Source organism: Taeniopygia guttata, chromosome 20 (assembly GCF_048771995.1).
Source record: "Taeniopygia guttata chromosome 20, bTaeGut7.mat, whole genome shotgun sequence".
NCBI classification, from domain to species: Eukaryota; Metazoa; Chordata; class Aves; order Passeriformes; family Estrildidae; genus Taeniopygia; species Taeniopygia guttata.
Window position 1 is genome coordinate 4922228 of NC_133045.1, and position 23351 is coordinate 4945578.

The 23351-nt window shown below is 44.9% G+C and overlaps 2 protein-coding genes across 2 annotated transcripts in view; one reads left to right on the plus strand and one right to left on the minus strand.

The window, feature by feature from the left end:
* The window catches only part of ARHGAP40 (Rho GTPase activating protein 40), a 38425-nt gene extending 34232 nt beyond the window's left edge, over positions 1 to 4193 (minus strand). The window contains exon 1 of the mRNA XM_072917064.1: positions 3983 to 4193. The gene's annotated coding sequence lies outside the window, so the exon portion shown is untranslated. The remainder of the gene's footprint in view (positions 1 to 3982) is intronic.
* Positions 4194 to 12115: 7922 nt separating this feature from the next.
* ACTR5 (actin related protein 5) lies at positions 12116 to 22036 on the plus strand. The gene is made up of 9 exons (XM_002189796.7): positions 12116 to 12561; positions 13372 to 13601; positions 14437 to 14606; positions 15876 to 16093; positions 16425 to 16607; positions 18536 to 18658; positions 19184 to 19323; positions 20184 to 20316; positions 21142 to 22036. Exons 1-9 carry the CDS (start codon positions 12178 to 12180, stop codon positions 21385 to 21387), a joined length of 1827 nt encoding a protein of 608 aa, XP_002189832.5. The 5' UTR covers positions 12116 to 12177; the 3' UTR covers positions 21388 to 22036.
* The last annotated feature ends 1315 nt before the right edge of the window (positions 22037 to 23351 follow it).

Genomic DNA, 23351 nt, shown 5'->3' on the forward strand with positions numbered 1-23351 from the left:
GGCTGCCCACCTTGCTACTCTTGACCACCAGTGTGCAATGGCCAAGCAGGCTACTGTCACTTCACCACATGATGGAAATGTCTATGTTCACGAGGACACCTCACAGACCACAACCTTCAATTGAATTAACATTCAATAAGAATTAAAAATTCTTCAAAATTCCATATTATATAAGAACTAAACTTTCAGAGAACTAGTGAATTCATAATGGGCTTGCCAGATGTCATGCAGGAAGATTCAAGGGTCCTGAACCGTTTCCCCCAAAAAATTTCAAAATACAGGGAAAGAAATACCAGAATATTGTTTGTTCTAAAAGGTCCTCAGTGGGGGCTGCCCTATTATTTTCCTGTATGATGAGAGCAAAGTTCCCTTTGCACACAGCTGGCACAGAATATTTAGTGAGAAAGATCCTCGTTCTTACAAGAGACACAGATTTTAACAGCTCAGCAGTCCAGGCACTGGCAGCCCTGGGGGCTGATGGAATAAGCCTTGCACATGGAAACAATTATTTAGGAAGGGAAGGACTCCTGCATGCACAGAGCAACATCTCACTAAAACTGAAGCCTCCCACCAACACATTCCAGACTCTTGCAGTAATTTGCTTTGGGGAGTATGCTTTAAGCTACATCAGCTTTTGTACTTCTTTCTCCAATCTTAATTGCAATCACAAAACATACTCCCCTGCAAACTGACCCAACGGTCTGACCAAACAGCAACAAATACCAGGAAATATTGCAAACATCTGAAGCTCAAACCAATTTAGAGACCCAACTCTTCAAGCAACAAGTTCTGATTTCAGACAAGCTTTTCACTACACAACACACCTGGAAGGACTTACCCACCCAATCAATAACTCTGTAGTGGATGACTTACACCTAAAGTCTGTGGAATAAATAATGTATAAATCACACATGCTGTTGATATGTAGTTTATCAAACTGAAATGTTTTGCACAGATCAAAATCATGAATCTTGGAAAGGAACAGAATCTCCAAAAGCATTAATTGATTAGAAATATCTAATTAAGGGTAGTCCTTTCAAGCCAGCTGCATGAAGAATATTTAATATAATATGTTGCAGGAGAAAAGTAACTCCAGCAGGTTTCAATTAAGTCTCGTTGCCATATGGATTTTGCATCCACAGCAGAAAGGCTCAAACATCATGTCACAACTAAGATATTTTTATGTCTCCAACTGAAAGCATTTAAACTGCTTGGAATGGAAGAATATGGGCCATAACATCCCCAATTAAGAAAATATTTTGCTGAACTGGGAGCCAAAAAGGCATATGAAGATAAAATACATTATATCGTTGGTCAGGTATGGTAGTTTCTAACGTCTCAAGGATAGAAAATCTAGGAGTGTATTACATGTATGCCCTAGTGACCTCCTTACCCAAAAGAGAAGATCCCAGTGCAAGTCCCACAGGGATTTTTAAGGAGGCCCTGAAGGGGTGGGGGCTCCTTTGCTGCTCCTGGAGCACTTCACACCATCACAAGCAGTGAGGGGCTCCTCAGGTCACCACCTCAGCCAACCTCCTGCTTAAAGCAGGGTCAAAGAGCCAGAGCAGGGTTCTGAAAGCTTTGGCCAGCTGGGTCTTGTAAAGAACTGAGGTGCCAGCACCTCTTTGGGCTCCTATTTTAGCACTCCAGTGAGTGATATTTTCCTTAAGGCAAGCTGGACACTCACCCACTGCATTTTATAAAGCTTTGACAAGTAACACAACTCTCTATCCAACTCATCAAAGATGCTGTGAAGTGGGAAACAACAGTTACAGTTTTTTCCTTCCCATAATAAAAAAAACAACTACTTCAAAAATGTGTTTTGATAAACCCAAGAGCTCGGCTGCTGTTGCTGCTGCGCCCTCTTGGGATCTTGAGCCAAACATTCAGTGTTATTTTTCTTCATACAGCTTGGACCCAAGAACCCTAATTCCTCTTTACTGGAAACAGATGTCAACCAAGTTAAATCATCCCATGACTCCTGCAGGAGAAGGATGTAAACAGGCACAGCTCACCCAGCTGTTACTCAGAGAGGTCCTGCTGACAAGTTAGGGATCCCCACATGCTGCAAGACCTTAAAAATGCTTTGACTTAGTGATTTGAGATATGTTTATCACTTAAATCCACCAAAACACATTAGGTCACTTCAGTTTACACTAGATTAGAGTTTGGGTCTTTTCACCAACATCTTCCAGAGTTTTGAACCCAGAGGAGAAAGAAATTGTTATCTATGTTTTTGTACGTACAATCCTTCCCAACGGTCTTAATGTTTAACAGACCCCACCCCTGCAACATGCCTGCAAATTAAAGGCTTTACAAACAAGGAGGGAAAAAAAGAGAGATCAAATGATGTGCAAAAGGTCACAAAAGACGTATAGTACTGTTTGGCACACAGAAATGCATCCTCCACCTCCCAGGAGGCTTAACTTCAGCCAAAAGGAACTACCAAATTACAACTCTCACTAATGCTGTGCTCCAAAGTGTTCAATCCAGGTTTTGCTATCTTTTCAGCTGAGAAAAATACCTGCTTGCTGCAGCATGGAAGAGCTCTGGGACAGAGGCTGCTGGATGCAGATGAGAAATGATGCACCAGGTGAACAGGAGACCCTCAGGTGAATTAAACCCAAAACTATTTGTGGTCAGTGTAAACAACCACACTGGCAGGAGCTCCACTACAGCATCCAAGGCTGCAAACTCTCTTGTTGATGCCCAGGAAGCAGCTTTTGAGCAAACAGCAAAAGGAAATTAAAACACAAACTCACAGATGCTATTGAAGCACTTGCAGACTACAAGGCAGCTTCAAGGTCATGCTACATTAATGCTGAGAGCTCCAAATGCCCAGCAAAGACAGGCACAGGGGAGGCATTACAGCCAGATTCAGGGAAAGGAAATGTTTTATGAAATGTGGATCACAATAAAAAGTCCACAGGGTTCAGACTGGGACCCCTGATCTGTAGGTATGTGTCCATTCTCCAGGCCAGGTTCACACACCACGAGCCTCTTGTAAGAGGCCACAGCGAACCAAAATGCCCTTTCTATACTGCTTTTAGCTAAATTCACACACAAAAGTCCTATTCTTAACTGCCACATATTTATTTGTGCATTATTTTTCATAGCTCAAAGACAGGAAAACCAGGTTTAAACCACTAGTGCCATCAGCATAGCTGTGGTCCTGGGGAACTCTGCAGGAACTAGGAGTCCTCAAAGTAGCTTTCTCAAGCAGGTTTTTGCAAGCTGGCACTAACCTCCCTGCTATTACAGTGACACTGCCAGGGACAGCCAGCCCAGCCAAGCTAAAGCTATTCTGAGTGTATTTACACAGACTAAAAACTACACACAGCATACACTTTGGTAGCACCAGGCTTTAGAACATCACCATGTAGTACAAGAAGTAATATTCTCCTAGACGTTTAGACTATTTATTTACCCACCTCAGTTCATCTACTTCTTTGCAATGATACCAGTGTAACATTTTTAACTTAAACTGTGGCATTCTGGCAACTACCTCAAGGCAACAGGGTTTCTTTTTGAGCAGAGATTAGCACAGTCTAAAAGACTCAAGTCGCCTAAACAAGTGAAGAGACAGGAGGTATCATCCCCAGGGCTTCAGCTGCAATATTACAGGCATCCCCAACAATGCAGCTGCCAGATGAAGCCTTTCTTGCCAACACGTTTTTAGCCTATATGATGGAAAAGGTAAAGAAAAAAACCTTGGCACTACCAGCAAACATCCTTCTCACTGGCTTGGGGGAGACAGCTTTAAGATATCAGTACAGCCGAGACAAAACCCCATTCCCCAAAGGGGCAGAAGCCAAATTTTGCGGGAAAAGCGACAATTCATCCCTGCACAACCACGGCATCCAGAGCCCCGGAGCTGCGGGGCACGGCCGGAGCCCCCCAGCAGCGCCAAGCATCAACCTACCTGGGGTGGTCAGTGCCCACCTGGAGGGGTCAGTGCGCACCCGGGACGGTCAGTGCCCACCCGGAGCGGTCAGCGCTGCAGAGCCCGGCCGGAGAAGATGAAGAGCAGAGAGCGGGGGTTTCTCCCGACCTTCATCTCAGCTGTCCGGAGCCGCCCAGGGCCGGGCACAGCGCTCGGCGGAGGGGAGAGAAGCAGAGGAGACCCTTCTTCCCTCCGCCCCCGTCCCGCCCCTCCAGGCTCGCCCCTCTCCCCGCCCGCTCCCTCCGCATCTCCCCGGAGCATCCCACCCTTCCCCTTCGCCGCTGCCGGGCGGGGAAAGAAACGGGGGATCCCCGCTGGAGAACCCCCAAGCTCTCTCCCGGGATGTCCTGGGCAAACAGCTTTTCTTTTTCTTTTGTGTTTTCCTTTCTAAAGAAAGGCGCCGCGAAAATAAAGATGCTGGCAAACAAGTTTTATTTAAGAGCGTGGACAAATATTTGGCCACGCGGGGCTCAGGGTGGGAAAAGCAAACACAACCAGGGCAGGTTTCATCATTTTTGCGGGCTGGTGTTGCACAGTGTGCTCTGGAGAGACAGGCAGCGCACACGGGCAGCAGAACAATGATTCTCACCAGCGGCAGCGTGTTCTTTGGATTACTTTGTAATTCAGGTCCTCTTGAAAACAAAAGAGTGTGTTGGACGTGTGCATCGACACAAGAGCACGAGCTGTTCTGTTCAAACCCCGCACCTCGATAAACCCTTAGGCTACAAAACGATGGCTCATCTCGGGCTCCTCGCCCTCCTTGTGATTGCAATAACTAGTTAAATCGAGCTGCTGTCAGTGCCTCTCTAGGCTGTAATCTACCTTCCATCAGCCTGCCAGCTGTGCTGAAAAACAAAGCCTGAACGGAAATCGGGGACATGCATGCTCAGGATCTGCTGAGGGCATAATTATTTCTTGTTAATTGGAGGTAGGCCTGCTTCATTTCTTAGATCTGAGTGTTGAAAAGTCAGTTCTTACTTTGAGAACTGACAAGTTGCAGATGAGAAAAGTGCTAATTGGACTATAAGTATAATAATCCTATGGCTGTATTGTATTTAAAATCCAGTAAGAACTGCTACAGAGAGACATTGCCGTGATCTTATTTATTTGAAATCAAGGATTAGTGTTGATGAGCAGAAACTATCACTGTTCGTGGAGTGCTTGGTCCTTGGAAAAAAGGAGCTCATCCCTCTGAGGCGAGAGGGGAGCAGAGTGGGCAAGGTCATCATTTCACATTTAGGCAGGCAACACTCTGAAAGCACTGTGGTGAGCAGAGTAGGTGCTGACTTAGTCTGGAGTGGGTTTTTTTTCAGAGAATTCCCCTCCCTCTGCCATGCTGCAGAAGCTGTCACCAATGCTGGCCTGGATTGCCATGGCACTCCCTGCTTTATTTTCACCCTGAGGTGGTTCTCCGAGCTTGGCTCAGCTGCAGTTTCCTCCCCAGGACTGAAAGCAGCAGTCCTCTGCTCTCCAGACTCAGGGAGCCCAGAATTTTCCCAGCTCTCTCACCCAGCAAAGCAAACAGCTGAGCCACGTAGGTAACCAGATAGGATGGCAGCAGCAGAGTCCTCAGGATGCTAAAGGTCTGGAGCAACAGGGAGACAAAATTCCAGGTGAGAGAGGAAAGTAAGGAGCACAACAGCTGGGGAAGAAAAGGAAGAACAAAATTGTCACTGCAACAATGCCTTTGGAAGAGGTTCTATTTTCAGTGGGATATACAGGATTTTGAAACCACCATGTCTTGTTCCCTTCCCTCACCCACCCAACAAATGTTATGTCCTACAACAGACAAGTTCAAGCAGCTGTTCCAGTCAATAATTGTACATATGAGGAATTCTAGGAGAACTAAATGCTACCCTAGGCAGGACCAAGGTCACTGTTGGCACTGTTAGCTTTTGAAAAAACTAGGAAATTAATGAATGTTAAATAAATTGTTACTACGCTGATTTGGTACCGCCTTGGTGGTGTTAATGCTTTAAAAATGCTTTCAACTGAGGCATTGCTGATGCCATGCTAAAGCTCAGCTTCAGGGTGTGTTAGTCAAATAACTGCAGCAGGTTAAGATGATTCCAGTCCTTGGCTAATCCAGCCTAAGCAAGGTTTGCACTCCAGCAGAACTGGTGGAAGGAAACGTAAGAGAGTACCTCAGATGCTGCAATTCAAAACTCCCAGCAATGTAGCTGAGCAGACAGGACTGGGAATTGTGACAGTGGAGGCACAGAGCAGCTTTCCCTTGTGAGCCCCTTCTGCAAAGGAACAGACAGTCAAGGCACAGGGAAAGAGTAGACACACAAGACATGAAGCTCTTCCACTGCTTGAAATTTATCTTTTGGGATTTGTGTAAAGCCTGAAAGGATTAGGGTTGCTGTGTTTGCAAAGAGACTTCTGGCCTCAGTTCTTATTGAGCAAGTTAAATACATCTTATTTTCAGTCACATGCTCCACTGTAAGAAATCTGAAGCAACTTCTTAAAGCACGTAGTACCAGCCATAAATATCAGGAGAGTTCTTACACACAGTTGAGTTAAACATCTTATCTTAGAGGAATAAGTAGCAAATTTTGCCATTTTAAACGTAGTTCTCAAGGTCTTTTAAAATATGCATATGTACCTTTAAAAATGTATACACACACATATTCATGATAGTCATTCTGCACAATTTTGTGTTACCTTTACCTCATCTACAACAGGAGTCATGACAAATAGGGAAGGCAGAAAGTAAAACCTCCTGTTGGTTATTAACCAGGCAGAAACCAATCTTAGAGCTTCGTCTTGCCCAAGAGGCCTCTGAGTCAGGCAGACGTGAAAAAAGAACTGAGGCACAAAAGCAGTAGATATGCAAGGAGGCAGCCTGGTCCCACTACTCACCATCAGTATGTTAGAGAAAATGCTCTTTTCAGCACGGGAATATCTTATCTTCTGCCTCTGGGAGCAGCTGTTTGAGGTCACAGCAAGACGATTTTGGCTTTTAGAATTTGAGCTCAGATAAGCAGGCTTGGGCCTCAGTCTTCCCACAGCTCCACTGGATTGTGATTCCTCTTGCATGTCTGTACTAGATGTATCTCTCTGGTTTTCTTCCTCTGATAGTTCCTCTTCAGAGTCAGGATCAGGCCCATCAGGAGATTCTTTCTCAATCTTTTCTGTGCTGGGCATCTGTGCTAGAAGCAGGTTTAAAAAGAACATGTAAAACACCTGCATGTGACTTTTTTTCCCATGGCTGTAAGACTTGCACATTCCATCCAGGAGCTGTACAAGGTTCCTATGAACTTTTCCATCTGAAATAAAGGATTTTCAAACCAAACTAGACAATAAAAGGCCTTTAGAAGTGTTTAATTTTAGCTAATTAGCTCTTAGTCAGCAATTTTATTAAAGGAGGTGCTGAAACACTACCTTTTTACTTGTGCTTGCTGTAAACTAGCATAAAGGAAGTGGATACAACTGAATTAGTTAGGAAGCTATTTAAAAGAGTACTTTTATTTTTATAACTGAGGAAAGCTTTAATGTTCTTATTCTGTAAATATGCTGGTATGTAAAAATTTAGTGATGTGTCTAGTCTTACAGGTTAAAATGTAATTTAGAGCACTTGTGGAAACAGTTGGAGGCCTGGTGCTAAGAGCAGTCACTACAGGCCAGAAATTGTGAATGCAAATGTAGCAAGAATAACCTGAAGCCTATCCTTCAAAACATCAAGAGAATTACTCTGTCCAGACACAAGCCTGAGCACTCAACTGCAGTATAAGGATATGGCACAGCTATGTAAAATAGATATTTTGTCACTGATTTTGAACTTCCTCAGCTGGGATTAGGGTTTTTTTCTCCAGCATTAGAGCACAGTAGCAAGGTTTTATCCTCACATGTGCAACAACAAGCTTATTATTAGTCTAAACCAAAGCCTGTTATTGGTTGCTGATATGTTCAAAGAAAGAATTAGGGATGGATTGGAAAAACAAACTGGAAAAATACATAAATAAATGAAAGTGCATGTCTTGCTCCCTTCAAAACTTTCTTTCAATTAAGAATTGAAATTGAAAGAATTCCTCACCCGCTCCCCCAGTAAAACCCTCCATGCCCTTCCAAAAAAGAGAAGTGCAAGAGAACTGTGAAGCCAGAATTTAAAATGTACAAAATTAGAGGATTAGGCTTGCTTTCTGGGAGATTTTTGAAATAGAAACCGATAAAAATTACTTAAATGTCTTTCTTAAATCAAATTACCACTGAGAAAAATGGAGAGTGTGAGAAGGGTAAGTAGCAGCTTGGTTGTCTTAATGAGCATTTTTGACAGAAAAACATAATCATTTGTTTGTTTTTTCTAAATGCTACCACCAGTACTAACAAACCTTTAGCTTCCTCCTGTGACAAGTAGCACTAACCTAAAAATAGCCAGCAGAGTGCTTTAAAGAGTAAGGTAACTTTATGCAGCAGCATTTTACCTGATCAACCGCCCAACTTACCTTCATTAAGCAGCAGCTGTAGCCAGATAATGGCAATGATCAGCAGCATGACAAAGGGCAAGCAGAACCAGAAGAAAAGCAGAGGAAAGGTCAGCTCGTTCACCAGAGGAACCAGGGGATACCTCATGGCTTGCTTCAGGTTACTCTAAGTTTAGAACAGCCCGACTGCTCCCCTTTCTAACCACCTCTTAATAACTCTCATTGCAGCGCTGGTGGTACAGAAAGGAGTGATAAATCAGCAAAGGGGACAGCCCCAGCTGGGGAGGGAGCAGCAGGGATTAATAGGGGATAAGAACAACTGAGAAGGGCCAATCAAATCAGATGTTTTCTTCAGCTGCTATTTAGAGGATAAACACAGGTTAGGAAGCTTTCCAGGCTTATGCTAAAAATGTAGTTATAGTTCTTGTCTTTGGATATAGAGGAGGTAACCAAGTGCTTTGGCCACTTTGAGACTGAGCAGCCAAGGTTGCTCTTGAGAATAAAACAGATTCAGCCCTCCAGAGAGGTGTAGAGGATGAGCAGCTACAAGATTCTTCTCCTGGGCTCTTATTCAATGTAGAGCACAAATATGTCCCCATATAGACTCTATTATTAGCCTACTCTGTATATCCTCATTTATTAGCCAATCCTTTTGGGAAATAAACCTTCATAATTTAATTGCCCTTCTGTCTCCCTTCCCTGCAAGAAAGGCAACTAGTACATTTCATAGGATGTGTGTCTATAAAAGCATTGCTTAGGAGTAAAGGAATTCAGCAGTGATCAAAGAAGGAACCAGATATGTGCCTTGATAACTTGATATTCATCACACTGTGGGTTTCTTCTTCAATAAAATAAAGCCATAATCTATTGCTTGTTTGGTTGTTTGACTAGATTGTTTGTGTAGCTCTCAAGAGAAGAGAGCAGTGATGTAAATGCACATTACAAATGATTGCATTTAATGTTCTTGCTCGTGAGCATGTGTTTGTTTTTATGTAGTAACAGCCCCTTGAAATGTGCCTTTTAATCCCAAGGTCTAAATGAACTCTGCAAATTCTTATTAATTCACATTAATAACACCTTTATATGATAAAACAAAGCTATTAGCCCTGCTTTGTGCATTGGGTAAACAAGTGAGAAAAGCCATTAAAGCCCTGAGCTTCAAGGATGCTCAATATTTGAGTCTCCATTTCACACAGTGGGGGTGGCAGGTTGGGGGCACCTCTGGAAATCAGGCTGTTGACAGTTTGTCTGCAGCGCTGAGAGGGATGGAAAGGAGCTGAAGCTGTGATCTGTTTAATTTTAATGATGAATTGTGTCTCAGTCACTTCACTGGAAGCCCTTGGAGTCCACTGACTCTCCCTGAGCTGAGCCAGCCTGGGACATCCTTGCTGCCATGGCAGGATGGATCCCACCCTGGAACCCCATCTCCCCAGGGAATGGGGGCTGAAATAAGGGGGAAAGGCCCTCCTCATTCCCTGGCTGGTGGCACTGGAGTGGCAGATGCCTGGGCTGTGTCAGTGACCTCCTGGGCAAGTGTCACAGCCCAGGGCTCTGGGGTTTCACACCCACACAAGCCACAGCCACTGGGGAGGTTTCCAGCCCAAGTTTAAAGGGCAGGGGGACCCTGTGTGAAGGAGAGCTGGGCTACAGCTCAGCCCCAGGCAGATGGTGGTACCCACAAAATTGGATTTGTTGCCTGGTGTGAAACAAGGCAATAATGACACACTCGAGAGAGACATTGTTTATTTCTGCTGCCCCAGCCTGGGTGCTCTGTGGTACTTCAGAAATCCAGCACACCCCCATAGACTTTCCCTGCCATTATTTATACACAGAAATTCAGAGTTAGTGACTTCCCAAGCACAGCCCCTCTGTTAGGACTGCTTAGTAAGCCCCATGCAAGTTACATCAGCCCAGCAATTTCTGTGCATTCTCAGGGAAAGGGTCTTTTTTAGCATTATAATGAACATGTTCAGCTCTAGGACACATGGATCTTGAGTATTTTGCCAAGCTAGCAATACATAGATAGACATACATCAACATCTGCATTTGCTACATCCTTAAAGCTCGTTAGCTTCAGGATGCCCTTGACTAAGTGATGATCCTGCTGCCTGTTCCACTGATCAGGTCTCCTTTCTTGCTCATTAGGCTTGAAAGCACACAAAGGTCTTACATCAAAGAACATCCCAATTTAAGATAATCTTGACAGTCTCCACCCTGGGGGTGCTGGTGAACAGTGGCTGAACACAAGTCAGGTGTGCCCAAGGGCCAACAAAGTCCATGGCACCCTGGCCTGTATCAGTGCTACTGCGGCCAGCAAGACCAGGAAAGTGATTCCTGCCCTGTGCTGGGCACTGGAGAGGGTCACCTCGGCTCCTGTGCCCAGATCTGGGCCCCTCAGCTCAGCAAGGACAACCTCCAGGGCTGGATGAGGCTCTGGTCTAGCTGACACTGCTGCCTGAAGTTGTAGGTTGGACTCGATGATCTCAGAAGCATTTCCCAACCCAAATGATCCTGTAAGGGATGCCAGCAGCTCGGAGCTGTGCTCTGGTGAGACCCCACCTCAAACACTGGGCACAGCTGTGGTGTCTCCAGCACCACACGGACATGGAGGTGCTGGAGCAGGTCCTGGGGACGCCACGGAGCTGCTGAGGGCAGCTGGAGCCAGGCTGGCAGAGCTGGGGCTGCTCAGCCTGCACGGAGGAGGTGTGTGCAGACCTCAGGGCTCATTTCCAGCTGTGAAGGAGCTGCAGGGAAGCTGGGCTCTTCCTCAGGAGCTGCAGTGACAGGACAAGGGGGTATTGTTATAAATGAAAATTTGTCCAGCCAAATTAATATGAAAAATAAAATATTTATTTTACAATCAAATTTTATCTAGCCAGCCACAAGGAAAGAACAGAGCCGAGCCCGGGGTCAGCCCTGGGTGTGCAACAAGGAGTCAGCCTCAGCAGAGGTTTCCTCTATGCCCACACACCTCCATCCTGGCACAAGCAGTTTTTATAGGGAAAATTCCACCTGAGGCCAAGATTTCAGCAATCAGACTTTTCTTCTATTCAGAGTCCATATGTTAATAAGATTTTCTTTTTTGGTGATGAGGGAGAACAAATCACTGTCTGGAGTTTGTTGAATCCTTTGATGAAATTTACTGGGAACGCTGTATTCACATGGATCTGCCTCAGGATTTCCATGAGATCCATCTCGGGTCGTTCAGCACCTGGGGTTTCTGTATCTCCCCAGCCATGGCCCATCTCCTGGCGAGCCGTACCTTCTTACTTGTAAATCAGTTTCCAATCTACACCCGGTCTCACCTGCGCCTGTGAGGGGGGGGAATCCTAATACAAACATGTATACTCTAACAAATACTCAATATCACATATATCATATTAGAAATGGCGCAAATTATATCTACTACACATAACAGGTATGGTACAAATTGAGAGAGGGGAAATTTAGGTTCAATATTAGGAAGATTTTTTTTTTTTTTACTATGAGGCCCTGGCAGAGGGTGCCCAGAGCAGCTGTGGCTGGATCTGTGGAAGTGCCCAGTGCCAGGGTTTGGAGCAGCCTGGGATGGTGGAAGGTCCCTGCCCATGGCAGGGGGATGGAATGAGACCTTTTAAGGTCTCCCTGTCCCACCGCCTAGGTCTGCTGTCCCGCTGGTTAGGCGGGGAGCACACAAAGCTCTCATATTTCGGACCGCACACATTTAAGATCAGCTCGATTCCTTCGCGGCCCGCGCCCACAGCAGCGGCTCCGGAACGGCGCTGCGGGCCCGCGTTGCCGGCCGGACGCGGGCGGAGCGCGCCCGCCATGGCGGCGCCCACACGGGTGTTCGCGTTCCGGGACGCGCGCTGGGCCCCGGACCCGGTGCTGGAGCCGAGCGCGGCCGTGCGGAGCCCGCAGCCGGCGCCGCTGGTCATCGACAACGGCTCCTTCCAGACGCGGGCGGGATGGGCCTGCCCCGACCCCGCCGTGCCCGCCGAGCCGCTGCTGCGGTTCCGCTCGCTGGCGGCGCGGAGCCGCGGGGCCCGCGGCGGGGCCGGCGCGGAGACGCAGGTGGGGAACGACCTGGGCAGCCCCGAGCCCCTGCGCTGGCTGCTGCGCTCGCCCTTCGACCGCAACGTGCCCGTGCAGCTGGAGCTGCAGGAGCTGCTCCTCGACCACGTCTTCCAGCGCCTCGGTGTCTCCTCGCAGGTACGGGCATCCCGCCCGTGCCTCCCGAAATGGTGTGGGTCGGAAGGGACCGCGCTCTGTCCCCTGCCCTGGGCACGGACAGCTTGCCCTGGGCACGGACAGCTTGCACTGGGCCGGGTTGCTCAGATTAACGTGCAGCCTGGCCTTGGATGCTGCCAGGGATGAAACAGCCGCAACTTCGCTGGGCAACCCGTGCCAGTGCCTCACCACTCTCACAGGAACGAGTCTTTTCTTAATAGATTCTAAATCTATTCTTAATAGATTCTCTAATCTAAACGTACTCCCCTAAATTTACTCTTCGGGAATGCTTTTACTAGTAGTGTTTGCTAACGGTCTGTGTACCCCAGCTGTGTTGAGAGTTGCTTCCCAGACCATGGAGCCCTTTACCTGCATGACAACACCAGTTTGAAAGCTTTACCCAGAGTGGAACTAAACTTCCACTGGTTTTCACTCATCTTCTCATTGCATGGATTATGGTTACTTAGATTTTTAATAATTTATATATGTGTTTAAAAGTCCATTCTCTACTATTGTGAGTTTATTCTTTGATTGAATTAACATTAACAAAAGTCCATTCTCTACCATTATGAGTTTATTCTTTGATTGAATTAACATAAACATAATATTTTTTACCCTCTTAAACACTAGATACAATTTAACTTTCATGATTAATACCTGCACATAAAGTGCTTTCTCCTGCCCATTCTAAAGGAGTTTTTTTGCTGATGCTTAAAATAAGAAGCAGAGATAACTAACCCTGGGTTTTCCCTTCATACCTTTATTGCTGTTCTTTCCCCTTGTCTCTCCCAGGGCTGTGTGGATCACCCAATTGTTCTGACAGAAGCAGTTTGCAACCCTCTGTACTCAAGGCAAATGATGTCTGAGCTCCTCTTTGAATGCTACCAAGTGCCAAAGGTGTCCTATGGCGTGGACAGCCTGTACAGTTTCTATCACAACAGGAGGCAGAACTGGCCCTGCAGTGGTTTGGTGATATCCTCAGGGTACCAGTGCACACACATTTTGCCAGTCTTGGAAGGCAGGTGAGTTCTGAGTCTTAAGTCTGGTGCAGCCACTGGCTTTTCAAGTGATGCCAATACCTGTTCCTCCAGCCCTGCACTATTAACTCTTGTAGTAATTGATACTGATGAGTTAAAACCAGGTCGGCAGATTTTGCTAAGTTGTGTTGAGTTTTGAATTGAAGAAGCAGTGCAGCTCTTATAAGTGTCATGTTTTAATTGTTAATTGTGCCTTGATGTGTACTTTCAAAGGGAGAAGGGGATATGTGCCCCAAGTGAAAACTTAAACATAATTTAGGTTTTAAAGCAGCCTTGGGACAATGTGAAGTGCTCTGTGTGTGAGACTTCTGCAGTGCTTGTGGCTTCTATCATTCTGGTTATTCTGATACATTGCTCTACTCTTTTTGCTTTTTTTCTCTTTTTGAATCCTTACTGCAGGAGATGGCTTTATTATATCTGGTAATAAATTTTCAAAGTTTACACTTGTCCAACCAGAAAGCATTATAAAGCTTAAAGAACTACTTTTAGCACTACTACCCATCACTTCTCTTGTTAGAACAGAACACTGCCTAGCTGTAGCCAGAATTATTTAACATTTGGTTTTATTTTTTTAAGCAGAACACAGCCTTTCATAATAAAATAGTGAACACAGCAGTGATTTTGCTGTTACCTGAGAAAAGCAGGTGTGTTCGATTCTCCAGTAAGCGAACCATGAAATGGTTATCTGTGGATATTCATCTGCAGAAATCAGACACTTTGGGGGGTCTACAGAAATCAGACACTTTGGGGGGGAAGCAGGAGCTCTGTTTGATTTGCTGTGAATCCCCCCAGTGTGAGCTGTGTCTGTTTGCATTTTGAGGCTGGATGCCAAGCACTGCAAGCGCATTAACCTGGGGGGGTGCCAGGCTGCCGTGTACCTGCAGCGGCTGCTGCAGCTCAAGTACCCCGGGCACTTCGCAGCCATCACGCTGAGCCGCATGGAGGAGATCCTGCACGAGCACAGCTACGTGGCCCAGGACTACATAGAAGGTAAAACCAGCTCTAATTCACCACCAGCTAGTGCTCAGCCACTTCATTATTATTGTTCACCCGCCCGTATTGTTGTTCTTTCACATAATTCCCCACTAGTTCTCAGTGGTTTTAGTTTGTTCTCTCTACCCCTTTGGTTTGAGTTCCTCCAGAAATGTTCTACTTCTGTTTTGATTTCTTTGTGGTAACCTGCCTTACATTTAACAGTGGTTTCATATTTAAAATTATGAAACTGAAATAAACTAGAAATAAATTTAACTACTAATAGAAACTAGAATTGAAGTTTCTAGTAGTTTCTGCTACTAGGAATTTTGGGGTTCGATGATGCCCTGATTCTTAAGATTTTCTAAAGCCTTCCGAGTTTACATTCTGTTAGAAAACTTTCTCACACAATTTTCTATAAACAACATACTGTTTTGCATTCCTTCATAGGGGTGGAGAAACTTGATGTACTAGTAGTTTGTCCAATGTCTTTGGAGAGGTGGCACATTCACTCTCCAATCCACTGTCACCTTTGGAAAAGTATAAAGGCTGGAGTCAGAAAATAAACCTTCTTCTTTGCCTTGCAAACAGCAGTGGCTCGCATTGTGCTTTCACGTGTCCTATAGTGACAGTTCTACTACTAGAAATTACTACTAATGAAACTAGAATAAAATTTAACTACTACTACTACAAAAAAAATCTGTATTGGTTCAAATTTCTCTGTGAATAAAAGTTGTGATGATTTCAGTGGAAAAGAATTTAAAATGAGCTTTCTGTTTCCTTTATACATCAACAAAACCTCTAAGGGATTAGGATTCCTGTGTTTCATATCTGTTTTAAGGTTTCCAAAGTTGCACAGGAGATTTCTCATGACTTTGTGTGAATTAAGTAAGCTTTAAAATTTCCGTGGCAAATGTCATCTGAAGTAGTGCCTGAAGAAAGGTGTTTTTTTTTTAATTTGTCACTTGTAAATGAGCCTTCCTTAGAAATATGTGAGCGCTCTCCCTCCCCTTGGGCAGAGAGACTTCAGTGTGCACTTGCAGTACTTGGTGTTCCCTGGAGGTCAGAGCACTCAGAGCTGCCTGCACTGGGTGTGTGACCTGGAGGCAGCACTCAGAAGTGGCAGCCAAGCTTGGGAACAGCTGCCAAGAGGTGACAAAATTCTGTGCTTGCACTTTTTTTGCCTTCTTTCCTCACCTGTCATCCTTCACACGAGGCGCGCACAACACACGAATCGTTGTTTTGGGCTGCCAGAACAAAAAGTTACTTTGCTTTCCAAATGCCCAGAGCTGCAGAAGTGGCGGTGCCCAGACTACTACGAGAACAATGTGCACAAGATGCAGCTGCCTTTCTCCAACAAGCTGCTGGGCAGCACTGTGGCATCTGAGGAGAAGCAGGAGAAGAGGCAGCAGCAGCTGCGGCGGCTTCAGGAGCTCAATGCGCGGCGGCGGGAGGAGAAGCTGCAGCTGGACCAGGAGAGGCTGGACAGATTGCTGTATGTGCAGGTAATGGAGGCAGAGTTTCAGTGTGGGATCTTGGGAGGAGAGCAGGCTGCCCTCAGAGCTTTGTCAGAAGGGCACACATCATGGTAAAGAAGCTGTGGCTGTTGTGGGTGTTCTCTGATAGGAGCTTGCCAAGGTTACTTGTGAGTGAATAGAGAGATTATTGATGCGGGGGATGTTTTCAGTTTCTGAACAGCACTTCTGGGAAATACTTCAAATGCTGTCAAAGTGTGCACATCACAGTCTCTAGTCATGCAAGCAGAGTGCCTCTACATCACTGCTGACTGCTGTTGCCCTGTCTTGTTCATCGCAGCTAACTCTGATCTCTCCACAGGAACTTTTAGAAGATGGTCAGATGGATCAGTTCCACAAAGCTTTGGTGGAGCTGAACATGGACTCTGCAGAAGAACTTCAGTCTTACATCAACAAATTGAGTCTGTCTGTTGAACAAACAAAGCAGAAAATCCTACAGTCAGAAGTCAATATTGAAGTAGATGTTGTGGACAGCAAGCCAGAGGTAGGATGTTTTCACCAAATTAATCCTCATTTTATCTCCGAGATAATTAAACATTTGTGATTGAAAATGTGTCCCTTCAGACTTCCATCGATGAACTATGCTTTTTCTTTAACACGCTGCAAGTTATTATTAAATTGGCAACTGCTTCTTTCTTTTCAGAGAGAATGTCCTTAGACAAGCATCCTTAATCTTCAGTAGCTTTCTATTAAAGATACAGGGGAACAAATCAACCTTTTTGTTAAAAACAGTATTTGTTTTCCTTTCTGTTCTTCCCCTTCAGGTGCAGAGAACTTAATGGTAAACAACCTCCCTGCCTTCATTATAGCTGTCTATTTTTGGTGCATTTAAGCAGCATGTTCTGTTATGGTTCCTAATGAAAGATTAATTACTACACTTGGTTGTTGGAGTTGCAGATGAGAAGCTCCTTGTCTGCTTTGCCAGACTAACACAGGCCCAGCTGCTGCCAAGGGGTGCTCTGAGACTGCCTGTGCATGTGCTTTTAATTGCCTTTCAGGTCACATAAGACAAAGATTTTTTAGCTTTCTCAGCCTCTGTTCAGGGAAAAGTTAGAGAGAAAAATTGAATCATAGAGGGGAGATCCTTATTTAGGTTGCCTAGAGAAGCTGTGGCTAGTCCAAGCCTGGAAGTGTTCAAGGCCAGCTTAGAGCAACCTGGTCTAGTGGAAGGTGTCCCTGCCCATGGCAGGAGGTGGAACTGGATGAGCTTTTGAGGTCCCTTCCAGCCCAAACCATTCCATGATTCTATGTTTATCAGTGCAAGAATCAGAATGATTGTGCTTCAGCAAAATTCAGGGAGATGATGGGCGTACCATTGTAGTGAAGAATCTTTCTGCCTTCTGTCAAAAGAAGATATTCTAGAAAAAAGAGAACTGAAAGATTAGCAGTTACCTGTGGTTGTTTTTTGGTGACTGTGCCTAAATTCCAACATCTCCCACACCCCTGCTCTTTGCTGGGAGTACCTCAGAATGAATCCACAAGCTTTGCTACTTGGTCTGTGCCTTGAGAGAGCACTTAGAATTATCACAGAATCCCTTTGTAAGACCAGATGTTCAGCTGAGTTCTGTGTATCTTTCTGGTTTTGTCTTTTTCCTTTTTTTATAAGGATTTAACAGGACTTTTTAATAAGCATTTAACAGGACTTCATGAGACTACATTTTTTGCTGTAACAATGAGCACTTCTAAACTTCATTTTGATTGATTGAATTGGCTAAGTGGATATAAAATAGATACTTAAGAATGTTTGACAGACTTAATTTTACCTCATCCTGGCATTTAAATGTTTCAAATTTAAAATAACCAAAACAAATATTTAGCAACAAAATCCCAGCAGTAACATTGTAACACATAAAAAACCTGTTCCTACCTCACAACAGGAGTCTTGTTGGATTTTGAGTGATGCTTTTCATTAGGGCAGAGCTTCATGTTTGTGTAAAATAAAAAGGGATTTGGTGCATCCTGTGAGCAAATAGGAGATAGTTGAAACTCTCAAAAATTGTGTGGTAGCTTTGTAGCTAGCAAATATTTGTTTTCCAGTCCCACACAAGCAAAATAGGGACTTTAATATAATTATAAAGCAGTTAGAGGTGTTGGAAGGATACCAGGTTTAAGCCAATATAAAAAGCTATTTTACTAAGTTTTATATGCTGTTATGCTTAGGACATGGCTGCCTGGGATCCTGGCAGTCAGCCTGGTGACTGAGGTCTGCATTTCTGAGCTGGCATTGGGATAAATTTATTGGAAATGTTTGATTTTGGTGCTTTGTATGAATATCTGTATTTTTGTTTTCTGGGCATATTTGCTTTCAGGCATGTTAGAGAGTTGAGATTTGAGAAGACTGAGTTTTCCAGCCATGTCACCAGAATTGAAATCACACCTGAGCTAAGCTACCATAACTTGCTCTATTTCCAGACTCCTGACTTGGATGCGCTGGGCAGTGAACAGTCCCTGGAGGATGTGGAAAGTATTAATGAGTTTGAACCTTTATTTGCTGAGGAGCAGCCTGAAGTTGAGAAGCCAGTTGCTGCAGTGCAGGTTTGGTTTCTGTATTTACACCTCGTGCCAGGGGTTTGTGTCCCAGTTGTCCAGCCAGTCTGCTGACATTTCTCCTCATGCAAACATTGTTTGCCTGCTCTTGGAAGAGATGCCTAAACTACCTGAACAGAACACTAAGAGAAATTCTCACAATCTTAGCTGGTGGTTTAGGATGAGAATTCCCTCTTGGATCACTCTGCAGGCAATGCCTGGTGTAGCAGTGTTGTGTTATTAAGGGAAAAAAGTTCTGCCTAAGTGTTTTTATCTGTGATCTGTAGCCTGATATTCCAGTGGACGCAGCTTTCAGCTTGTGAGGTTGAGCCTTAGAATTAAGTGGCTCCAAGCAGAATAAATTATAGGAAAAGTCCAGCTTCCCTGGCCTTTTGGAACCTTTAGCATGATGCTGTTCCTCTGTGGGAGCATTACCATTTAGATTTTTGTACAGAATGGTTTGGAAATGTTGCTTATTGTAGAATATTATTGTTCTTTAACATAATTCCCCACTACTTCTCAATGTTTTTAAAGCCCGTGTTTAACCTGGCAGAGTACCACCAGCTTTTCCTTGGCACTGAAAGAATCAGGGCTCCAGAGATTGTCTTCCAACCCTCCCTGATAGGAGAGGACCAGGCTGGGATAGCAGAAACCATGCAATACGTCCTTGAGAGGTGAGTTTACAGAGCTATTTACTTCAGACAAGCTGTTCTTCATGTGATACCAGCTTTTGAAATGCTGGGGGTTTAGCAGTAATTTGAGAAAATACGTTGAATAGTTCTTATTGGTGGGGTCAGGCATTGCAGGTTAGACATCAGTCTTCCTGAAAGCCACATGTAACTCTGCTTGTTTTAGTCAGTGAGTCTACAAAGTATTTTAATCCATAACCCTATCAATGAAAAATTTTTGAGCACACACCTCCAATATATGTATCTTTGTAAATTGCAGCTACTACTAAACTAATGCATTATGAACATTTTAAAACATACACAAAAATAGAAATTAAAAAAGAATGAGATAAAGGTGAAATAAACACTATTTAAATGTATTTATCAATTTGTCTTCCTGCACCTCACTGGATTGTTTTGCACAGACCCTATTTCAGCAATCCCTGGTCCTACTTGTTATTGAGGGGAACAACAAACACTTGCAACAGTGAGCTGGCAGTCTCTGGTTTTGAGAGACCAAAATCAGGGGTAACATTTTAAAGTTAAGATACAGGCACATCTGCTGGACATTTCCAGACAAATTAGCGTTGATGAAATGTCAGCCCTGAGCTGTATGAACACCAGAAATCACATTTTCTGAAAGGTGAGAATTCCAGCCCTAGAAAGAAATCCAGTTGTTGATTTATGGGGTACTGAGTGCTTTCAGGATTTTTTTGGCCACCCCTTTAATTTCCAGAAAACAAACAAAGTTTTTGGTGCTAGGAAAACGAAAATCCTGGGACAAGGAATCAGTATTCCCCACAGCTGTTCCAGTTCATAGGGCAGAGGTCCTTGAGAAGGGCTGAAGCTGTTCTTGTTCTTCACAGGTATTCAAAGGAACAACAGGCTATCCTTGTCCAGAATGTTTTCCTCACTGGTGGAAATACGATGTACCCTGGACTGAAGGCCAGAATCCAGAAGGAACTCCTGGAAATGAGGCCATTCCAGTCATCCTTTCAGGTGTGTCTATTGCCTTGGTGTTTATGTGAACAGCCTGTTCTTCTGGGTTCAGGTGGAATTGGGTGAGGTGCAGAACAGGGGCGTGGAGAGGGTTTTAAGGCAAGACTCTGCAAACAGTTTTTTGACCTGAGAAGGTGCAGGTTAAGCAAAGATTCAGGTGCTCTTTGTGAAGACAGCATCGTGAGTAGGGAAAAGGAAATTCTGCTTCTGCTAAAGGACCATGCACACAAAAATATGTTTGACTGGAAATTTGCAAATTGTTTCCTTAGGAATTGATAACAAGGTGAAAAGACACTTGAACCCATTACTCTTTCTGTGAGACACTGAGTAGTCAGCTAAAATTTCTGAAATTCAGTTCTTTGTGTCATATGCCATTGTAACCAGGGTAAAAAGGTTTATATAGTGAAACGTGGTGTCCAACCAGTGGGAAGAATGATGCTCTGACTCCAATGATTTCAGAAGGCTAATTAATTACTTTATTATACTATATTACACTAATAAGAACTATTACTAACTAGAAAACTCATAAATCTCCTGAGTCACACACTTGGATCCAATTGGTCATTGAGTCCAAACAACCATCACCAGAATCCAATCAAGCAATTGCCTTGGGTAAACAATCTCCATACCACATTCCACATGGGCACAACACAGGAGCAGCGAATGAGATAAGAATTGGTTTGATTCTCTTTTCTCTGCTTCTCTCACAGCTTTTCTCAGGAGAAATCCTGAGAAATCCAAGTCTCTCTCTGCTCAGAGGGCATGCGAATAACACACCTTTCCTGTGCTGAATTGACATTGTTGTTCTGTTTTCCTTCCATCCAGGTCAGCCTTGCTTCCAGCCCTGTCCTGGATGCCTGGTATGGGGCTAGAGACTGGGCAGTGGAATACATGAACCGTGAGGAAGGCTGGATCAGCAGGAAGGACTATGATGAGAAAGGGGGGGAATACCTCAAGGAACACTGTGCCTCCAACGTCTATGTTCCCATCCGCCTTCCCAAGCAGGCCCCGCGGGCAGCAGAGGCTCCCAGCAGAGCCTCGGGCACAGGGAATCCCAGTGAGCAGGCATAGCCCTGTGCTGGGCAGCCTCAGCGCTGCAGGGAAGAGTTCCTCTGTGCAGCAGGGCAGAGCCTCGCTGCCTGCTGGGGGCACTCAGGTCCCATCCAGGTCCTTGGCCGAGGAGGATGGGACATGCTGAATGTGTTGCCTGTCACACGCTGCAGCTCGTGGAGAGGAAAAATCCCTCTTAGAGACTGTCATAGTAAGGCTCAGGGGTTTTTGAGAGTGTGTGTTTTGCAGCTTTTTAAGATGTAGTGAAATGTGCTGGTTTTGGATGGTTTTATTGCGGCTGGGCTGTAGCAGGGCAGGCAGCCCAGCAGGTGTCCCCCTTGCCCGTCTCACAGTCCTCTGTCGGGACATGTCGTGCTGCAGGATGTCAGGGGGCTGAGCTCAGCCCTGCCTCCCCAGGCCCGTGTTCCATCTCCTTCCTGCTAAACCAGCGCCAGATAACCACTGGGTGCTGCTTGTCTCCGTCCATCAGAGATAGCGATGTTGTGGCTGAAACTGGAGACACAAGCCTCCATACAGCACAGTCCAGAGGCACTGCCAGACCTGCTGCTGCCCTGGAGGGGTTCTGCAGGCTGGGCAGGGCAGCTCTTTGATGGGACTTTTTGATCAAGGTGTTGTAGCAATAAAGCAAAGCGTTTTGCTTTACCACTAACTTATGTGTTTCAGTGATTTCACCTCTTCAGAGCTATGAGAGTGGGTTTGGTTGGTTGTACTTTACTTAAAAACACAGGTTTGTAGCCAGGCCCCTGTCCTGCTATACAATTTACCTGTGGATTCAGCTGTCACACAACAACTTGTTGCTTTCCCAAAAGAATAATCCATACTGAATACTGAACCCAAATCTAAGGAGACTCCATCACTTTGGCAAAAGCTGGAAAAGGCAAGGTAATGGGGAAAATATCCAGACTGTAACTTATATAGAGAAGGTGTAGAGGTGGTGTTTGGTGTCCCCAAGGGCTGCAGAGCATCAGGATAAATTGTCATCTGGCAGATAGAAAGCAAAGAATGTGATGAACTTGCTTGTGCTGAAGTTGGTTGCCAAAAGATGAGATTTTTTTAATTCAAAAGTATTACTGAGATTTACAATTTTTAAAAAAAAAGATAAAATTGTGGGCAAACACTGAGGTCTCACCTGTGCATTGAGTGTTCAGAGAGCCTGTGAGGGAAGGGTTGTTGCAGACCTGCTCTCACACAGTTCCTGTGTCCCAGCACTGGCCAGTCCCAGGTGGATCTGGTCTTGAAGCCTCTGCTTGCTCCTCACAGGCTGTTGGGCAGGGCAGGAGAAGGGAGCTGGCTGCCTCCAGGTCACCTCAAGTTTGGGTTATTGATCCTATCCCTGGCTGCCTGGAGGCAGTTTTTAGGACAACTAAGGGAATTCTGTGGGTCATAAAGAATGTGGAAAAACATGCTGTGCTAAAACCAGCCGAGTTACACCCGAACATGTCTTTTGTGATCTCAGTGACCTAAAGTCAATGATGTCCCATTGCTATTTGACCCCTCTCTGACCCATCTTTAGCTTTACTTTAGGCAGAGGCACTATTCAAGGAGTGGAAATAGTTCTGATACGTGGTGTTGCCTGCTAAACAGATAAGTGTGTTGTGCATAAAACTGTTCCAGACTGAGGGCTTGAAAGGGCATCTATAATGCATGATTATGTGACTTTTAATCTATGGCCAAATTGTGCCAGCCACTTCTCTTGCATTAATTCAAAGCAGAGTTGGCTAATTCTGCAAAGAGGTGCCAGAGCAGCTGCTTAAACAGCTTTAAGGAAGCAGAATTTTATAATCTCCTGAATATTAGTTGTTAATTTGCTACTTTGTGCCACAGTAGCCAGAGTAACTGATGAACTTGGCCTAGGTGGTCACTGTCACAGGCTGCTCTGAGTGTGCTGGTGGCCATTCAGGTACTGGGAGCAGCACCATAAAAAGCCTAAAATGCTGAATGGGATGAGTTTGACTCATTTCAGC

Excerpts from the sequence above, each read along its gene's own strand:
- ACTR5 (XM_002189796.7), top strand. The coding sequence starts at position 12,178 with ATGGCGGCGCCCACACGGGTGTTCGCGTTCCGGGACGCGCGCTGGGCC. Across the intron at positions 16,608-18,535 it reads TTGTGGACAGCAAGCCAGAG|ACTCCTGACTTGGATGCGCT; the intron begins GTAGGATGTTTT and ends CTCTATTTCCAG. Across the intron at positions 19,324-20,183 it reads ATGCAATACGTCCTTGAGAG|GTATTCAAAGGAACAACAGG; the intron begins GTGAGTTTACAG and ends TGTTCTTCACAG.